Genomic DNA, 20,177 nt, shown 5'->3' on the forward strand with positions numbered 1-20,177 from the left:
CAGATCAGCGTGGTACGCCAGCCATTGCAGGGTGAACCAACAGAAAAGGAAGACCTTTCTCTCTGTCTCTCTATCTCACTGTCCACTCTGCCTGTCAAAAAAAAATTCTTTCAATTTTTGTTTATTTGGAAAGTATTAACTCTACTTTCATTGACAAATGAATTTGGCTGTGTAGAGTATTCTAGATTGACAGTTTTTTTTTTTTCTTTTAGGACTTGAACTATGTTTCTCCATTCTCTCCTAGCCTGCAAGGTTTCTGATGATAAATCTGTCAATCTAATTTGTGATCATTTAAAGGTAATCAGGCATTTCTCTCTAACACATTTTAGATTCTTTTATGTTTCACTTTTAAAAGTTTGATTGTAATGTGTTGTGGTGAAGATCTTTTATAATCATGACTATTAGGGGCTCTATGTGCTTTTTGTACTTGGATGTTCAGATCTTTATCCAAATTAGGAAAATTTTCTGCTATTATTTCCCTGAATGAATCTTCTAAGCCACTCAGTATTTCTAGACCTTCAAGAACTCTTAAGACACTTAACTTTGGTCATTTGATTTTATCCCATAAATCTTGAACGCTGATTCCAGTTTACCAATTGTTTCTCTTTTTTTGTCTGAGAGATTTCCAAAAATTTTTCTTGTAGATCAAATATTCTTTATTTTGCCTCAATGTTTCATTAATATCTCTATCTCCTGGTAGAATTTCTCATCCATGTATTGTATGGATTTCTTTAGCTCATGTATTTGCTTCTCTGTGGTTTTGAGTAATCTTATGATCATTCTCTTAAATTCCTTTTGTGCTATTTCATTGATTCTTTCATCTTCACCTTCTAATATTGAAGTGTTGGGCTCTTTTGGGGAGTTAAATTGTCTTCCTTATTCATGTTTCCTGTATTTCTATGCTTATTTTTATACATTTGTGAAAAAATTGTTGGTTTTCTCCTCTGAAGGCTTTGTTCTTTGAAAAGTGCCTCTATGGCTTAGTGGAATGCCTGCTCCTTCAGCAGATATCCAGAGGTGTGTGTTGGTGGGGCCATGGAGTTCTGGCCAGTGCTTGCTGTTGGGGCAAGAGTCCAGAGTGATAACCAAATTGGGCATAGTAGATCTCCTCTATCATCAGCAGAACGGAGGCCATGATTACACCTGCTGTTGTGTTTTGTCTCAGCCCTTCTCTGCCAATTAAGCCAACTGTCCAGTGTGAACCCACATCTGCTCAGGCTCTCAAACAACCCAAAGGATCTCTGTGCTCCTTAGTTTGAGTAAGGAGCTCTCAGTGATTATCCTCCACAGCACTCTGGGAATTCTTAGCTTCTGGAGCTGGACCCAGTGATTTCCCAAAGACTCATATATACCTACCCCTTGCCAATTCACCAGACTGACCTCAAAGTCAGTGGGGACCATGGATTTATCTCTGAAAAATTCTATCAGTGTCATGCAGACCTCAAGAGCCTCCAGTCTCCTTATTAAGATGCTGCTTCCCTCCTGTTGGTTACCAGGTGCTTTGTCCAAAAGGTTAGGTGGACACCCTGCCCCCCACCAGCTCTTCAGGTTGGTTTCAAAGACAGTGGGGATCACGAAGTTCTTCCTCAGACAATATCACCAGTGTTGTGCTGGTTGCTTTAGGTTCCTCTTATCACTCTGACAAGATGGCATTACCATTAGCCACCGGGTATGCGAGTCACTGGCAGTGTCCTGCTAGCTACTGAATTGTTGGACAGTGCCCCGCTGCTCCACAGAGTCTGCAGACTTTCCACTGAAAACTTCTCTCCAACTGTCCCCTGAGAATGTGGTTCCTCCTCTTTTCTTCTGGTATTGTCCTGTGGTCAATATCAGCATGTTTTTCTTATTCAGCCATATTTAATCTCAAAGATTGGTGAAAAATGTCTTGAAATCATAAATATGCAAATTTCTTTAAAAGGTTCAGATAATATTATGGAAAAACTGTTTGTGGATTTCAAAACTTTTGTACCAAAATAAACTGATCTTTTAATTCCATTTTCCATGAACTTATTTTTATTTCATCTTGACACTCCAGATAATACAGAAAAGTAGAGTTTAGTGATCATACAAATATTTAACAAATTTGAGCATTTTTCCACATTTGCTTCTTTATAAACATTTAATATCTAAACTCTCTCATAGGTAAATTAAATCACATTTTAAATATCAACAGAATTCAATACTAAATTATTTATGTGAAGTAAGAAAGCTATTCCAAATATGTATAATACTCTAGTGATGCTTTTTTCTCTGTTATTTTAGTATATTGTTATCATGAATTACTGTTGCAAAATCACAATGGTGATTGAGTTGGTATTGGATCCTTGGAAATTGTAAACAGAAGAGCCAAACTTAGATTGTAAGAAAGAAAAAGATGCAAATGTTAGTTTCCTAATGTGGATATGAGTCTAAGAGCATGTTAATCTTATTAATTTGTCAAAAATGAAGTAGAAAAGAAGTAATCAAAAATAATATTTACCTATTCAAATACATGCTGTTTAAGTGAATCATGAAATTTTTCAGTGAAAGAAAACCGAATGAATGGAGAAAAAAGGAAAGTAGTTTGATGTCCTGTTAATGTTAATGAATGAAGAACACAGATCTAATACTTTAATAATATCTACAGAATTGATTTTTCCTGATTGGAATCTATTATTGTAGATGCATTTATTGCTACTTGGAACATAAAATACCTACAGTTATTTACCTAAAAGACAAATAAGCAATGAATACTTTAACTTTTTTGCTACTTCATACATTAAACAACCTGATACCAACAAAAATAAAATGTAATTACTGAAGCACAGCCGAATGACCCCAGAGCATTCAGGCTCCATTGAATTTGCTTACATCTAATTACTCCTGCTCAAGGCAGGTGAGAAATTTATTCGGATAAGATTTTTTTTTAACCTGTAGCCAAAAATGAAATGAAATAAAATCAGTGATTTTCAATCTAATTATACTCTAAAATTATTTGTGACATTTTAAGATTATAAAGCTGGGCTTAGTGTAATAACCATTATACTTATGATTTTAACTGCTTAATACAAACATTTCCTTTTAGAAAAATCACTCAGTCATCATCAATGTCAACAGTGAATATATTTCTAGTATACTTCAAGTTAAATATTTTAAGCTCAGTTTAAAACATTGTTAGGTAGAGTTGTAATACTACCCCACCTTCCTAAAATATATAGATGTATCTCATCTGTAACACCTTTAACAAAGTAAATAAAAATGTGAGATTAGCAAGTGCAACCTAGGAAGTCAAAAAGCCTCAATATTTAACTACAGTTTAGACACTTTTATGAACCTTTCAAAAAAATAACAGAGAATCTCCCAGTTCTAGCTCCAGTGAAAACCACAGGCTTTACTTTTCTTCTCTAGATGCCAATTGCTGTGGGTGAAAATTCCAATGGTTTTCAAGAATGGGGAAAAGAACACAAGGTATGGCATTTATACTGCACCACAGTTACATGAACACAACACTCAAGCTTCTTCTTTACCAAGCAGGAAAATGAAAAACAGCAAATCAAGGTTATGAGAAAAGCTTAACCAATCAGTTTACTTAGTTACAAATATCACATAATTGCAAAAGTTACTTATAATTATTGCTATTATTTATTATTAATTATTGCTTGTCTAGAAATAATAGTGCATATAACATCTTAAACTACTCAAAAATATATCATGCATATGGTCTCACTTCAGTACTTACATGTTTAATAGAATAAATACTAACACATAGGAAAGTGGAGGCAATAAAATGGGATTAAGTGAATTCTGTAGGTTACAAGACTAAGAACACAAAGTGAAGTGTTAAAATTACTGGTATTGTCTTTGGGCTGTTAATATTGCTGATGATCTAGTGAAGCCATAATAAAATAAAAAAGTGCTAGGTAAGCTAAGCTGTATAATCAGCAATATGCCACAGACTACAAAGCCCCAGATTAATATAAAATATCTTTTTCTTATAATAATCAGAGGAAAACGATTAGAGGAATGCATTTTTTGGACCAGCATTTTGATACTAGGCATACTCTGAGAAGTCTAAGAGATACCACAGCAGATTATTCTAACAAGGACAGAATGGTCCTTAATCTCGACTGTCCTTTAGAATGAATTACTTGGTAACCTTTTTTTTTTTTTAAATTTTTTTGACAGGCAGAGTGGACAGTGAGAAAGAGAGACAGAGAGAAAGGTCTTCCTTTGCTGTTGGTTCACCCTCCAATGGCCGCCACGGCCAGCGCACCGTGCCTATCTGAAGGCAGGAGCCAGGTACTTATCCTGGTCTCCAATGGGGTGCAGGGCCCAAGCACTTGGGCCATCCTCCACTGCACTCCCGGGCCACAGCAGAGAGCTGGCCTGGAAGAGGGGCAACCGGGACAGAATCCGGCGCCCCGACCGGGACTAGAACCCGGTGTGCTGGCGCCACAAGGCGGAGGATTAGCCTAGTGAGCCGCGGCACCGGCCTACTTGGTAACCTTAACAAATTCCAACACCACGCTCCACTCCAGAACATCCAATCATTGGCATTGGAAACTAGTTTCACAATTACTCAGATCATCTGTTGTGCCATGAAAAATAGCCATAAAATATGTAAATAAATGAGCATGGCTGTGTTCCAATAAAACTTTATTTCCATATTCAGCTGGCAACAATATAGAAGGAAAATGCAATGAAAGGTTTCAATAATCCCATTATTAATATCAAAATAATGATTATTTTTGAATGAGTTAAGTAATGATCAGTTGTGAGAAACAACATAAAATACATTCCCAGGAGAATGGGCAACTAGTTACATGACTCTGCCACAAAAATATTTCTGTATCATGGGGGCGGAGCCAAGATGGCGGAATAGTGAGGGCGCGCGCCGATAGTCCGGGAAAATTTAGTTTAATAAAAGGGGAGTTACGGTAGCCTCAGAAAAAAGAACCAGGAAAATATTGCAGAGGAAACCCTTCTGGATCGAGTGACCGTGAATCGGAGGACCTACTGGGAGAACAAGGTCGCCCACCGCGCGGAAGCCGAGCCGCGGAACCGAGCCGCAGGGTCTGCGCGACAGTGCTCGAAGGGGAGTGCGTGCCACACAGACAACAGCGGGGAGGCTTGGGAAGTCCAGGGCTCCGAGTCCACACATCGGCGCTGGAAGGGGAGCAGACCTGCGTGGAGAGTGTGGGAGCCCACAGTTCGGGACATCAGCGGCAGACTCAACACACCAGCGCTGGAACGCGAGGTGAGCCAAACCTCAATAGCCCGAGACACCAGCAGGCAAGCGGAGAGAGGAGACTAGAGGGAACGACCCCCCCGGGGGGGGGGAAGTTCACCAGGCTAGCTGGAAGAGAGAGAGAGGAAAAAAAAAAAAAAGGTGACTGGTACGGACACGGGTTTCTCTCTCTCCGCTCACCTCTCAAGGGCGAGCAAGACAAAGAGCAGGCGCCATCTTGGACATACGTCATAAGCAGAGCGACCTCAGGTCTGCACCGGCCCTGAGCCTAGCAGAAAAACCTGACTCTGGGCGGGGCAAATTAACAGGAGATTAGGACCTAGTAAATTTGTGGTGCTACTGAATTGAGACTGTGAAAAAAGAGACAGTGGGGGAGAGAACTCACGGAATTCACGTGAGCACTCTCCAGAGACGCTACAATTCCGTAACTTTGGCAACCCAGTGGGAGACTGAAGGAGAATTTGAGCCCACTCTGAGGGCTGAACAGATTCCCTGTGTGGTCCTTGAGAAAGAGCTTCTGATCTCTGGCTCCTGTGGGTATATCATTTGCCTGCTAACTACCTCCAACTTCGTTCAGCTGTGCAGAATAACTTCCCTTCAAAAAAAAAGAAAGAGAGAGAGAGAGAGAGGTTTACCACGCCTAACCTGGGAGTGTCACCTTTGGCACACCAAACAGAGCTCTCAGGCCACACCCATCTCAAGCCCTAAGGCTCCATCAAAAACAGATAGTCCACTTAATCTAGAGTCATAGTATAACAAGAAAAAGCACCACAGTGAAGAAACCAAATATCTCCAATATGCCAAATAACAAACGCAAAAACCAAGGTAATAAAAACAAGGAAGTCACCATGACGCCCTCAAATGAAAAAGACACCCCAATTCAAGATTATGAAGATGATGACATAGAAGAAATGAAAGAAGCAGATCTCAAAAAATTGATAAGAACATTAAGAAGTTCTCAAAAACAAATTCTTGAACTACAGAAATCCTTAATGGACAAGATAGAAAATCTCTCTCATGAAAATGAAATATTAAGGAGGAATCAAAATGAAACGAAACAACTAGTACAACAAGAAACTGTGATAGTGACGAGAAATCATAATGAAATGAAGAATTCAATAGATCAAATGAAAAACACAATAGAGAGCCTTACAAACAGAATGGGTGAAGCAGAAGAGAGAATATCGGACTTAGAAGACAGAGAACAGGAAAGGACACAGTCAGACCAAAGAAAAGAAGAGGAAATTAGAAATCTAAAACATATTGTCGGGAATCTTCAGGATACTATTAAAAAACCCAACATTCGGGTTCTAGGAGTTTCTGAAGGCATGGAGAGGGAGAAAGGATTAGAAGGCCTTTTTAGTGAGATATTAGCAGAAAATTTCCCAGGTTTGGAGAAGGACAGAGAAATCCTAGTACAGGAAGCTCACAGAACCCCTAATAAACACAACCAAAAGAGATCCTCACCACGACACGTTGTAATTAAACTCTCCACAGTGAAACATAAAGAAAAGATCCTAAAATGTGCAAGAGAGAAACGTCAGATTACTCTCAGAGGATCTCCAATCAGACTCACAGCTGACTTCTCATCAGAAACTCTACAAGCTAGGAGGGAATGGCAAGATATAGCCCAGGTACTAAGAGAGAACAACTGCCAGCCCAGAATATTATATCCTGCAAAGCTCTCATTTGTGAATGAAGGTGAAATAAAGACTTTTCATAGCAAACAGAAATTGAAAGAATTTGTCGCCACTCGTCCAGCCCTGCAAAAGATGCTTAAAGATGTGTTACACACAGAAACACAGAAACACGGTCATCAATATGAAAGAAGGTAAAGGAAGGAAACCAAGGAAGGAAACCTCACAGCAAAAGATTACAGGGAATTCAAAGCATATATTAGAACTTATCTTTGGCAAATGGCAGGGCAAAGTTACCACTTATCATTAGTCACATTGAACGTGAATGGCCTGAACTGTCCAGTTAAAAGACACCGATTGGCTGATTGGGTTAAGGAACAAAACCCATCTATTTGCTGCTTACAAGAAACACATCTTTCCAACAAAGATCCATACAGACTGAAAGTGAAAGGCTGGAAAAAGATATACCATGCCATCAGAAATGAAAAAAGAGCGGGCGTAGCCATCTTAATATCAGACAACATAAACTTTACCACAAAAACCGTTAAGAGACACAAAGAGGGACACTACATAATGATTAAGGGATCAATTCAACAGGAAGATATAACAATTATCAATGTATATGCACCTAACTACAGGGCACCGGTTTATCTAAAAGATTTGTTAACGGACTTAAAGGGAGACTTAGACCCCAATACAATAGTACTGGGGGACTTCAATACTCCACTCTCAGAAATAGACAGATCAATAGGACAGAAGATCAACAAGGATACAGTAGATTTAAACGACACTATAGCCCAAATGGATCTAACAGATATCTACAGAACTTTCAATCCTACAGCTAAAGATTATACATTCTTCTCAGCAGTACATGGAACCTTCTCTAGGATTGACCACATACTAGGCCATAAAGCAAGTCTCAGCAAATTCAAAAGAATTAGAATCATACCATGCAGCTTCTCAGACCATAAAGGAATGAAGTTGGAAATTAGCAACTCAGGAATCCCTAGAGCATACGCAAACACATGGAGATTGAACAACATGCTCCTGAATGAACAATGGGTCATTGAAGAAATTAAAAGAGAAATCAAAAATTTTTTGGAAGTAAATGGGGATAAAAGCACAACATACCCAAACTTATGGGATACAGCAAAAGCAGTGTTAAGAGGAAAGTTTATATCAATAGGTGCCTACATCAAGAAATGGAAAGGCACCAAATAGATGAGCTTTCAATTCACCTCAAGGATCTAGAAAACCTACAGCAAACCAGACCCAAATCTAGTAGGAGAAGAGAAATAATTAAAATCAGAGAAGAAATCAACAGGATTGAATCAAGAAAAACATTCCAAAAAATCAGCAAACTGGGTCTGGAAGGAACATTCCTCAATACAATCAAAGCAATCTATGAAAAACCCACGGCCAACATCCTATTGAATGGGGAAAAGTTGGAAGCATTTCGACTGAGATCTGGTACCAGACAGGGATGTCCACTCTCACCACTGCTATTCAATATAGTTCTGGAGGTTCTAGCCAGAGCTATTAGGCAAGAAAAAGAAATTAAAGGGATACAAATTGGGAAGGAAGAACTCAAACTATCCCTCTTTGCAGATGACATGATTCTTTATTTAGGGGACCCAAAGAACTCTACTAAGAGACTATTGGAACTCATAGAAGATTTTGGCAAAGCAGCAGGGTATAAAATCAATGCACAAAAATCAACAGCCTTTGTATACACAGACAATGCCATGGCTGAGGAAGAACTTGTAAGATCAATCCCATTCACAATAGCTACAAAAACAATCAAATACCTTGGAATAAACTTAACCAAAGAAGTTCAAGATCTCTACGATGAAAATTACAAAACCTTAAAGAAAGAAATAGAAGAGGATACCAAGAAATGGAAAAATCTTCCATGCTCATGGATTGGAAGAATCAATATCATCAAAATGTCCATTTTCCCAAAAGCAATTTTTAAATTCAATGCAATACCAATCAAGATACAGAAGACCTTCTTCTCAGATCTGGAAAAAATGGTGCTGAAATTTATATGGAGGCACAAGAGACCTCGAATAGCTAAAGCAATCTTGTACAACAAAAACAAAGCCAGAGGCATCACAATACCAGATTTCAGGACATACTACAGGGCAGTTGTAATCAAAACAGCATGGTACTGGTACAGAAACAGATGGATAGACCAATGGAACAGAATTGAAATACCAGAAATCAACCCAAACATCTACAGCCAGCTTATATTTGATCAAGGATCTAAAACTAATTCCTGGAGCAAGGAAAGTCTCTTCAATAAATGGTGCTGGGAAAACTGGATCTCCACGTGCAGAATCATGAAGCAAGACCCCTACCTTACACCTTACACAAAAATCCACTCAACATGGATTAAAGACCTAAATCTACGACCTGACACCATCAAGTTACTAGAGAACATTGGAGAAACCCTTCAAGATATTGGCACAGGCAAAGAATTTCTGGAAAAACCCGGGAGGCACAGGCAGTCAAAGCCAAAATCAACTATTGGGATTGCATCAAACTGAGAAGTTTCTGTACTGCAAAAGAAACAGTCAGGAGAGTGAAGAGACAACCGACAGAATGGGAAAAAATATTTGCAAACTATGCAACTGATAAAGGGTTAATAACCAGAATCTACAAAGAGATCAAGAAACTCCACAAAAACAAAACCAACAACCCACTTAAGAGATGGGCCAAGGACCTCAATAGACATTTTTCAAAAGAGGAAATCCAAATGGCCAACAGGCACATGAAAAAATGTTCAAGGTCATTAGCAATCAGGGAAATGCAAATCAAAACCACAATGAGGTTTCACCTCACCCCGGTTAGAATGGCTCACATTCAGAAATCTACCAACAACAGATGCTGGCGAGGATGTGGGGGAAAAGGGACACTAACTCACTGTTGGTGGGAATGCAAACTGGTCAAACCACTATGGAAATCAGTCTGGAGATTCCTCAGAAACCTGAAGATAACCCTACCGTTCGACCCAGCCATACCACTCCTTGGAATTTACCCAAAGGAATTTAAATTGGCAAACAAAAAAGCGGTCTGCAGCCTAATGTTTATTGCAGCTCAATTCACAATAGCTAAGACCTGGAACCAACCTAAATGCCCATCAACAGTAGACTGGATAAAGAAATTATGGGATATGTACTCTTTAGAATACTATACTGCAGTAAGAAACAACGAAATCCAGTCATTTGCAACAAAATGGAGGAATCTGGAACACATCATGCTGAGTGAAATAAGCCAATCCCAAAGGGACAAATACCATATGTTCTCCCTGATCGGTGACAACTGACTGAACACCAAAAAGGAAACCTCCTGAAGTGAAATGGACACTATGGGAAACGGTGACTTGATCAGCATAGCCCTGACTGTTAATGGACAACTTAATACATTATCCCTCTTAGTATTTTTTTTGTCTGTTCTACTTAATATGACTGGTTTAATTCTGTAATTATCACACAGTTATTCTTAAGTGTTGGAAATTAACTGAAATGTGATCCCTGTTAAACATAAGAGTGGGAATAAGAGAGGGAAGAGATGTATAATTTGGGACATGCTCAAGCTGACTTGCCCCAAATGGTAGAGTTAGAAACATACCAGGGGATTCCAATTCAATCCCATCAAGGTGGCATGTACCAATGCCATCTCACTATTCCAAGTGATCAATTTCAGTTCACAATTGATCATAATGAAAGGACTAAGAGTCAAAGGGAGCACATAAACAAGTCTAGTACCTGCTAACACTAACCGATAGAATAAATAAAGGGGAGAGTGATCCAACATGGGAAGTGAGACACTCAGCAGACTCATAGAATGGCAGATGTCCTAAACAGCACTCTGGCCTCAGAATCAGCCCTAAAGGCATTCGGAGCTGGCTGAAAAGCCCATGAGAGTATTTCAGGCATGGAAAGCCAAGACACTCTGGCAAAAGATCTCTGTGAGTGAGATCCCAGTGGAAAGAACAGGTCTTCAAAGAAGGAGGTACCTTTCTCTGAAGGGAGGAGAGAACCTCCACTTTGACTATGACCTTGTCTAAACAAGATAAGAATCGGAGAACTCAGAGGGCTTCCATAGCCTTGGGAACTCATGACTGGAGCATAGGGAGATTACTGATGCCATAGACAGGAGTGTCAATTGGTAAAGTCAACAACAGGAGTCACTGTGCACTTACTCCTCATGTAGGATCTCTGTCCTTAATGTGCTGTGCATTGAGATTTAATGCTATAACGAGTACTCAAACAGTATTTTTCACTTTGTGTTTCTATGTGGGTACAAACTGTTGAAATCTTTACTTAATGTATACTAAACTGATCTTCTGTAAAAAAAAAAAAAAAAAAAAAAAAGAAATTATCAACTCCCAACTTGACTCTCACTGGGATTAAACATGACAATAGGTCTGATCTGATTTCATCATCATTTAAAAAAAAAATCATCTATTATTTTTCACTTTATGTTTCTGTGTGGGAGCAAACTGTTGAAATCCTTACTTTAATGTATACTAAGCTGATCTTCTGTATATTAAGATAATCGAAAATGAATCTTGATGTGAATGGAAGGGGAGAGGGAGTGGGAAAGGGGAGGGTTGTGGGTGGGAGGGACGGTATGGGGGGAAGCCATTGTAATCTATAAATCGTACTTTGGAAATTTATATTCATTAAATAAATGTTAAAAAAAATTTATCAAAGACCTACTTTTGAGGCTAAAAGAAAACTTAGCAAATTTCTTTTTAATGCCTTTTTATCTTCTGCACTTTAAAAAGACGTAGTTGATTGCAAAATCACGTTTTATAGGAAGTATTGTGAGAAAATTTCAAATGTAAATATATGAAAGTCTATAAGGAACCAAAACAAATCAAAGTAGCAATAATGGGATACACGTGATTTTTTTTCAGTCATGGTGCAGGAAAAAAAGACAATTCTAAGACTAACATGAATAGACTGTAAGGGAGAAATTGAGAACTTAATGAATTGTTACTGAGTAAGTCAGAAAAATTACCCAAACAAAAACTTTCTGACCACATAAAGAATGGAAAGTACTAGAAGTGTCTCCATTATCTGAAACTAAAAATGTAAATATAAGGAAGTAAAGCAAAGTTTTCTGGAAAGACCATGAATTTAATATCTAACAATATTTTGGATTCTTTAAAGTTAATTAGGTTTCTTAAGAGAAAAGAAATAAAATTAACTTTGAGATGTAAAAAAAAAAAATTCTGTATCACAGATTTTAACAAATATTATTTCTCAATATATTACTCAGTCCACAAGAAAAGAAAGAAAATGTTTATGGAATAAAAATAAAACAAATAATTAATTAAAATTAGCAACAAAGCAAACCTAAAAACTAAAACCTTTCTGCAGCAAAAAATTCACACCATAGTTACAACCAGGAGCTTTACACTAGGATCTTCCTAAAGCAGGGAATTATACTGAGACTTCTGTAAAAAGCAGAATCCTCGAAGGTTGGTAGGGTAGTCCTAAATCAGTGAAATCCCCTGTCTCCTAATATTAAGAAGAAAGCAAGTCCACATGCACATAAACTCTCCCCAACAGGTGAAGAGAGATTAACCTTAGCCATATAACAACAACAAAAATCACCAAAAATAGGAAAATCAAGTACTGGAAATAAGAATCAGCCCACAATGTGTAACACAGATTTTAGGTATTAAAATGGTCTGAAAAAGAATAGACGATGCTGAAATGTTTAAAGAATTCTTTAAAAATGAAAGGGATTGTAAAAAAAGTGGTATATTTATCAGTTAAACCTTTCACAAAGTAACACTTGGAGGATTTTACTTCTTCCCATAAGCAACCAAAAACCTGGACAAATTATATCAAACAATGGGCTCCAGACATGTATGCAGCAGAAGTGCAATCCGCTAGAGAAGGGAATGATGTGAATCCTGGCATGACAGCTGGTTTCTACCTGAAAGCCATTTTCAGACTTCACTGCACAGAAGAGGTTTCTAAACTGAGTCCAGTGATTATTCTGAGAGGAGTGGAACACATCAGATAGTGACGCTGAGAATTTGTGAAACAGAGCAACAGAGACAGGAATTATAGAAACAAAGAGTTCCAAAAACTAACTGGGGCCCTCAAGCTGGCCTTCAAGATGAGCCTTCAAGATGAATCTGCCCATACTTAGAGTAAAACGGTATGAAGCTGAACAGCTAATACCAACTGGGGAAAAAACACTTGGTAGAGAGCTAAATAATTTCTAGATCTTACACAATACTGGTTAACATCTAGGTTCAAGCTAGTGGGTGGTGTGTTGCTGAATACACATATCATTCAACAGAATACCAGAAAGGCCCAGCCTTAGTGCAGACAAATCAGTTCCAAAGTAGGTAGTCTAGATTTACCCCAAGAAACTCTAAGAACAAACATCAAAGAAATACTAAGGAAGAATGTTCTTGAAATGATGAAAAAAGTATATATATACACACATACACACACAAATTCAAGATGCCACAGTATATCACTTAGTTAAAAAGAAACCTAAACTAGCAGTGTATTTAGCTAAAACTGCAGAATAGACAAAGGACACAGCATAGCTTAAAGTACTCTAAAAAAAAAAAAAAAAGAGATGCATTATCTATAAAAAAAGAAACAATTACATTAAAAAGCAGACCTCTTAGAATCAACACCGGAAACCAGAAGATAATGGTATGTATAAATGTATTCAGTGCTGAGACAAAATAATTACCAATGCAGAATATATTAAAACACCCTATATTTTGGAAATGCAAATCAAAACCACAATGAGGTTTCACCTCACCCCGGTTAGAATGGCTCACATTCAGAAATCTACCAACAACAGATGCTGGAGAGGATGTGGGGGAAAAGGGACACTAACCCACTGTTGGTGGGAATGCAAACTGGTTAAGCCACTATGGAAATCAGTCTGGAGATTTCTCAGAAACCTGAATATAACCCTACCATACAACCCAGCCATACCACTCCTTGGAATTTACCCAGAGGAAATTAAATTGGCAAACACAAAAGCTGTCTGCACCTTAATGTTTATTGCAGCTCAATTCACAATAGCTAAGACCTGGAACCAACCCAAATGCCCATCAACAGCAGACTGGATAAAGAAATTATGGGACATGTACTCTATAAAATACTATACAGCAGTCACTGAAACCCGGTCATTTGCAACAAGATGGAGGAATCTGGAAAACATTATGCTGAATGAAATAAGCTAGTCCCAAAGGGACAAATACCACTTGTTCTCCCTGATCGGTGACAACTAACTGAGCATCAAAAAGCAAACTTGTTGAAGTGAAATGAACACTATGAGAAACAGTGACATGATCAGCTCTTGCCCTGTTGTTGATGAACAACTTAATACATTATCCCTCTTAGTAGTTTTTGTTTGTTTGTTTTACTTAATACTTTTGGTTCAATACTGTAATCAATACACAGTTATTCTTAAGTGTTGAAATTTCACTGAAAAGTGATTGCTGTAAAATATAAGAGTGGGAATAAGAGAGGGAAGAGATGCACAATTTGGGACATGCTCAAGCTGACTTGCCCCAAACAGCAGAGTTAGAAACATACCAGAAGATTCCAATTCAATCCCATCAAGGTGGCATGTACTAATGCCATCTCACTAGTCCAAGTGATCAATTTCTGTTCACAATTGATCAGAATGATAGGAGTAAGAGTCAAAGGGATCACATAAACAAGACTAGTGTCTGCAAATACTAACCGGTAGAATAAAAAGGGAGAGACCAATTCAACATGGGAAGCGAGATACACAGCATACTCATAGAATGGCGGATGTCCTAAACAGCACTCTGGCCTCCAAATCAGCCCTTAAGGCATGCAGATCTGGCTGAAAAGCCCATGAGAGTATTTTAGGCATGGAAAGCCAAGACACTCTGGGGGGGGGGGGGAGGGAGAATGACCTAAATGAAAGCTCTCCACAAGTGAGATCCCAGTGGAAAGAACAGGTCATTAAAGAAGGAGGTACCTTTCTCTGAAGGGAGGAGAGAACTTCCACTTTGCGACCTTGTCTAAATATGATCAGAGTCGGTGAACTCAAAAGGCTTCCGTAGCCTTGGCAACTCATGACAAGAGCCTAGGGTGATTACTGATGCCATAGACAAGAGTGTCAATTTGTTAAGTCAACAACAGGAGTCACTGTGCACTTACTCATGTAGGATCTCTGTCCTTAATGTGCTGTACATTGTGATTTAATGCTCTAACTAGTACTCAAACAGTATTTTTCACTTCGTGTTTCTATGTGGGTACAAACTGTTGAAATCTTTACTTAATATATGCTAAACTGATCTTCTGTATATAAAGAGAATTGAAAATGAATCTTGATGTGAATGGAAGGGGAGAGGGAGCGAGAAAGGGGAGGGTTGCGGGTGGGAGGGACGTTATGGGCGGGAGAGCCATTGTAATCCATAAGCTGTACTTTGGAAATTTATATTCATTAAATAAAAGTTAAAAAAATAAAAAAAACACCCTATATTTTGAGAATAATGAAGAAATAGTAATTTTCAGAAAATAAAAACTATGAATATATATTTCACTTTGTGAACTTCTAAAGTATAAACATCAATAACCAAGAAAATAACCCAAACAGGCCAGCGGTGTGGTGTAACAGATTAACCTGTTGCCTGCTGTACTGACATCTCACATAGGTGCCAGTTCCAATCCGAGCTGCTCCATTTCTGATTCAGCTCCCTGCTAATGTACCTAGGAAAGCAGTAGAAAGACGGCCCAATTCCTTGGATCTCTGCACCCATGTGGGAGACCCGGAAGAAGTTCCAGGCTCCAGGCTTCAGAGGGGGCCAGCTTCAGCTTGTGGACATTTGGGGAGTGAGTGAACCAGGGGATGGAAGATTCTCTTTCTCTTCCTCTCTCTGTCTCTGTTTCTCTCTGCTTCTGCCTCTTCCTCTCTGTAACCTTGCCTTTCAGGTAAAATAAATAAATCTTTCAAACAAAAAGTTGTTAATAAATAAAAGAAATGATCTGAAAACAGAGGTTTGAAACGCAATAAAGAATGGTAATCAAAATTATTAGTAAACACTTGGAAACCAAAACATTTTCTGTGTAAAACAAATAACAGTAAACAAAATAATGTCATCATGAGAGTAACAACAAAATTAAAATGTGAACATTTTAAAAAGACAGCACATAAATCATTTGGTTACAATTCTGATTAACTATACACTGTACAGTTCCTAGTGAAAATGGCTTTCAAAATGAAAGCCAAATAGTTATGTTGAAAAAAAAAAACCAGAATTCATTACCAGCAAGCCCTCATTAAAAGAAGCATTAAAGTAAGTTATTCAAGCAAATAAAAATAATACTAGAGGAAAACAAGACTTTAACATGAGAATACAGGTAAATATAAATGTATATTACAAAAACAAATGATATACTGTAAATCTAAAAATATGCATAGAACTATAAGTAAGGCAACTATAAGAAAAATTCATAAGGGATATAGAGTTAAATATTATAAATTCTTAGCATATTTGAGAAATAGTATAGTAACATTTTCTTATTTGTAATAAAAAGATTTATATAGTAATCCCTAAAGTAATCATGAAAAAGAACAGAAAAAAAATCCCATAAAGTATAATTGGATAACTGGAAAATATAACAATAGAAAGTAATTGATTCATCCAAAAGAATGCAAGAAAAAAGAGAAAAAGGAACATCAAATATATTTTCTAATAATTTACAGCAGTAAGCTGAAGATATAAACTCAAATATAACAGTCAGGAAAAAAAAAAAGAAAGAAAAACTCCACTCTATGTTGCTTCTAAGATAACACAGGACTAAAAATGTAAAAGTGAAAGATGAAATAATCAAATGAAAACACCAGCCAATAGAAAACTAGTTTAGTTTCACCAATATTGGGCAAGTTATACCTTAAGGCAATAATAACATAACTAGAAATAGATACATATCATAATGGTAAAGCGTTACCCCAGCAGAAGATATAATAATTTTAAATGTATATGCAAGTAATACACAGCTTTAAAATAAAGCAAAAAAAAAAAAAAAAACAGAAATGAAAACACTCAATCTACAAAATTTTAATTCAACTCGCCCAACAGCTAATATTGGGAGTAAAAATATAACTCTAGGTATATAAGAACTGAACAAGGCTGGCACCCTGGCTCACTAGGCTAATCCTCCGCCTGCGGCGCCGGCATCCCAGGTTCTAGTCCCGGTCAAGGCAACAGATTCTGTCCCGGTTGCTCCTCTTCCAGGCCAGCTCTCTGCTGTGGCCCAGCAAGGCAGTGGAGGATGGCCCAAGTGCTTGGGCCCTGCACCTGCATGGCTTCGGAGCACCTGGCTCCTGGCTTCAGATCGGCACAGCGCGCCGGCCATAGTAGTCATTTGGGGGGACCAACGGAAGGAAGACCTTTCTCTCTGTCTCTTTCTCTCTCACTGTCTAAACTCTGCCTGTAAAAAAAAAAAAAACCACAAAAAAAAAAAAAAAAACAACTGAACAACATGAGTAACCATCTTGATCTAAACCATAATTATACTGCATTGTATCTCAAAGTAACACGAAAAGTATTATTTTCAAGTACATATGCAATGTTTCCTAGAATGGAATATATACTGAGTCATATAGCAATCATTCACAATTTCAAATAATTGAGATTCCAAATGTGTTATCTGATCAAAATCCAAATGAACTAAGAACCATTTCTACCAATATAAAACACTCATGTTGAGAAATTAAGCAAACTATTTCTAAATAAACTGTGATTTGAAGAAGAAATTTCAGCAAAAAAATGTAAAGTATTTTGAATTGATGATGAAACTATAACTATAGCTGCAGTTAGAGAAAAATTTATTGCTTAGAACAAATATTGGAAAATAAGGCTAGAATGTAATGTAAATGCATGTATCAATAAACTATAAGAGGGATAATTAATAAAATGGAAAAACAACAGATAATTCAGAAATCAACAAAATCAAAAGTGATAAATACCAACAAGGATGACAATAGCAGAAGAAAGGAACAAATGTGAAATGGAAATAATTTAAACCTATAATATTCAAAACTTAGAAGTAATTAACAAATTCAGAGAAAAGTACACCTTCCAATTAGGAATAGAAAATCTGAACAGTTATAATCTAACAAAATAATTGAATCTCTAACTAAAATTCTTCCCTTCACCAAAATCTTCATGGCCAGATGGTTAAAGGGATAAACACTTCAAAACACAACAGAAAGAATAAATACTGATCTTACAGAAAATCTTTCTAGATCACAGAAAAAGAAGAAACACTTCAAAGATTGTTTTAAATAGCCATATCTGTTACTACTAGGAAAGAAAACTATAGATAAATCATGCCTATGAAAATATACACAAAAATCCCACAAAGAATAGTAACAGAAAATAAATAAATGATACAATACATAAATGAGACAACTGACAACCAAGTATGACGTATTTCAGAAATGCAATCAAAATGACTTTAACAGATGTAGAAAAAGAACCTAACAAACTTCTATAAATACTATTTATTTTACAAAAAAATTCATGAAGAGGGGCTTCTGAAACAAAATAAAAATTGAGTGGGATAGGAACTATAGAGGTAAAGAAAAGTTCAGATAAAAGGAAGAGAACAAAACTAGAAACTCCCAGACCTCAATTAAGAGCTAGAAGTACAAAACATTTAGAAGAAAACAAAGAAAGAAATCTCAACACTGAGCTAGGTAACGAGATCTTAGATATGATATCAAAGAAACATGTAACACAACTAAATTACATACATCAAAATTAAAAACATTTAATGCTTCAAAAGACATCATACAAAATATAAGCAGAAAACCCACAGAATAGAAGAAAATATTTATAAACCATATATTTGATTAGGGACTTACATTTTGAACACTTGTCTAAAAGAACATCTTGCACATGGGTTCAAGCCCCTGCCTGCAGCTCTAGCATCCCATATGGCTGCTGGTTGGAGATCCAGCTGCTTCACTTCCAATCCAGCTCCCTGCTAATGTGCTTGGGAAAGCAGCAGAGGATGGAACAAGTCCTTGGGCCCCTGCACCCACATGGGAGACCAAGAAGAAGCTCCTGGCTCCTGGCTTTGGATCATCTCAGCTATAGCCATTGAGGACATTTGAAAAGCAAACCAGTGGATCTAAGACATCTCTCTGTGTCTCTACCTCTCTGTAATACTGTCTTTCAAATAAATAAATCTTTTTTAAAAAAGGAACTCTACAACTCAATAAAATAGTGAAAAGATGTATAAATACCTCACTTAAAAATGGGCAAAAATGGTATTTCTCCAAAGAGAGAAAAAGATGGCCAATTTGTGCATGTGAAGCTCTATATCACTCGTCATTAGAGAAATACAAAATGAAACCACAAGATACAATTTTATACTCATTAGGATAGTAATAAAAATAGAAAATAGCAAAGAGTTGGTAAGGATGTTGAAAAACTGAGATTTTCATTCATTTCTGATAGGAATCTAGCATGGTATAGCAACTCTGGAATCTGTTTGGCAGTTTCTTAAAATCACATGACACAGCAATTCCATTCCTAGGTGGTATACCCAACAGAAATGAAAATCTATGCCCACAGAAAAACTTGTATATGAATATTCATAGGAACATTATTCAGAACTGCAAATGGGATAATCCAAACATTCATAGTCTGATGAATGGCTAAACAAAATGTGGTACATCTTTGTAATAGAGTGCATGGTAATAAAAGAAAATTTAGTACTGATACATGCTATAATATGGATGAACCTTGAAAACATTATTCTAAGTGAAGGCAGCTAGTCAAAAGGCCACACGTGTAGGATGCCAATGACACAAAGCTTCCAGAACAGGCAAATCTATATAGAAATGAACACATAAAGATTTCATAGTTCTTGGATTGGGCAGAGCAGAGGAGGTATAAAATTTAGAGGGAAGTGAAGAGCAAATGCTTGTAAGTATCAGGTTTTTCTGGGAACAAAATATTCTAAAATTAGATTGCAGAAATGCTTTCACAACTTGTGAATATACTAAAACACTGAAACTTATACTTTAAATGGATGAGGCATACAGTACATTATTTATATATTCAAAAATTTTAAAAATAAAGAGTGTACACTATATAATAAAAATTAACTCATAAAATATAGATAAAAATCTCTTCAAATGGGAGGTGAAATTCAGGAAAGAACATAAAAATTTCTTTTTAACTATTCTCAGAAATTATATTTTAAGGATGTTAGAATTGTTATTCTAAGACTTTCAAATATTGTTAATTTTTAATATCTATA

General features: G+C 37.0%; 1 protein-coding gene across 5 annotated transcripts in view; it reads right to left on the bottom strand.

The window, feature by feature from the left end:
• The window catches only part of DPH6 (diphthamine biosynthesis 6), a 232,300-nt gene that overhangs the window by 97,810 nt on the left and 114,313 nt on the right, over positions 1-20,177 (bottom strand). The window contains exon 7 of one of the 5 annotated variants that reach the window (XM_051822559.2): positions 4,619-5,335. The exons of 3 other annotated variants lie outside the window; for them this stretch is intronic. In XM_051822559.2, coding sequence (XP_051678519.2) covers positions 5,211-5,335 — 125 coding nt within the window. In that variant the 3' untranslated portion in view covers positions 4,619-5,210. Of the gene's footprint in view, positions 1-4,618; positions 5,336-17,199; positions 17,334-20,177 lie in introns of those variants that run through there. One more of the 5 variants, XM_051822561.2, reaches the window with a different exon arrangement.

This window comes from Oryctolagus cuniculus, chromosome 12 (assembly GCF_964237555.1).
Source record: "Oryctolagus cuniculus chromosome 12, mOryCun1.1, whole genome shotgun sequence".
Taxonomy (NCBI): domain Eukaryota; kingdom Metazoa; phylum Chordata; class Mammalia; order Lagomorpha; family Leporidae; genus Oryctolagus; species Oryctolagus cuniculus.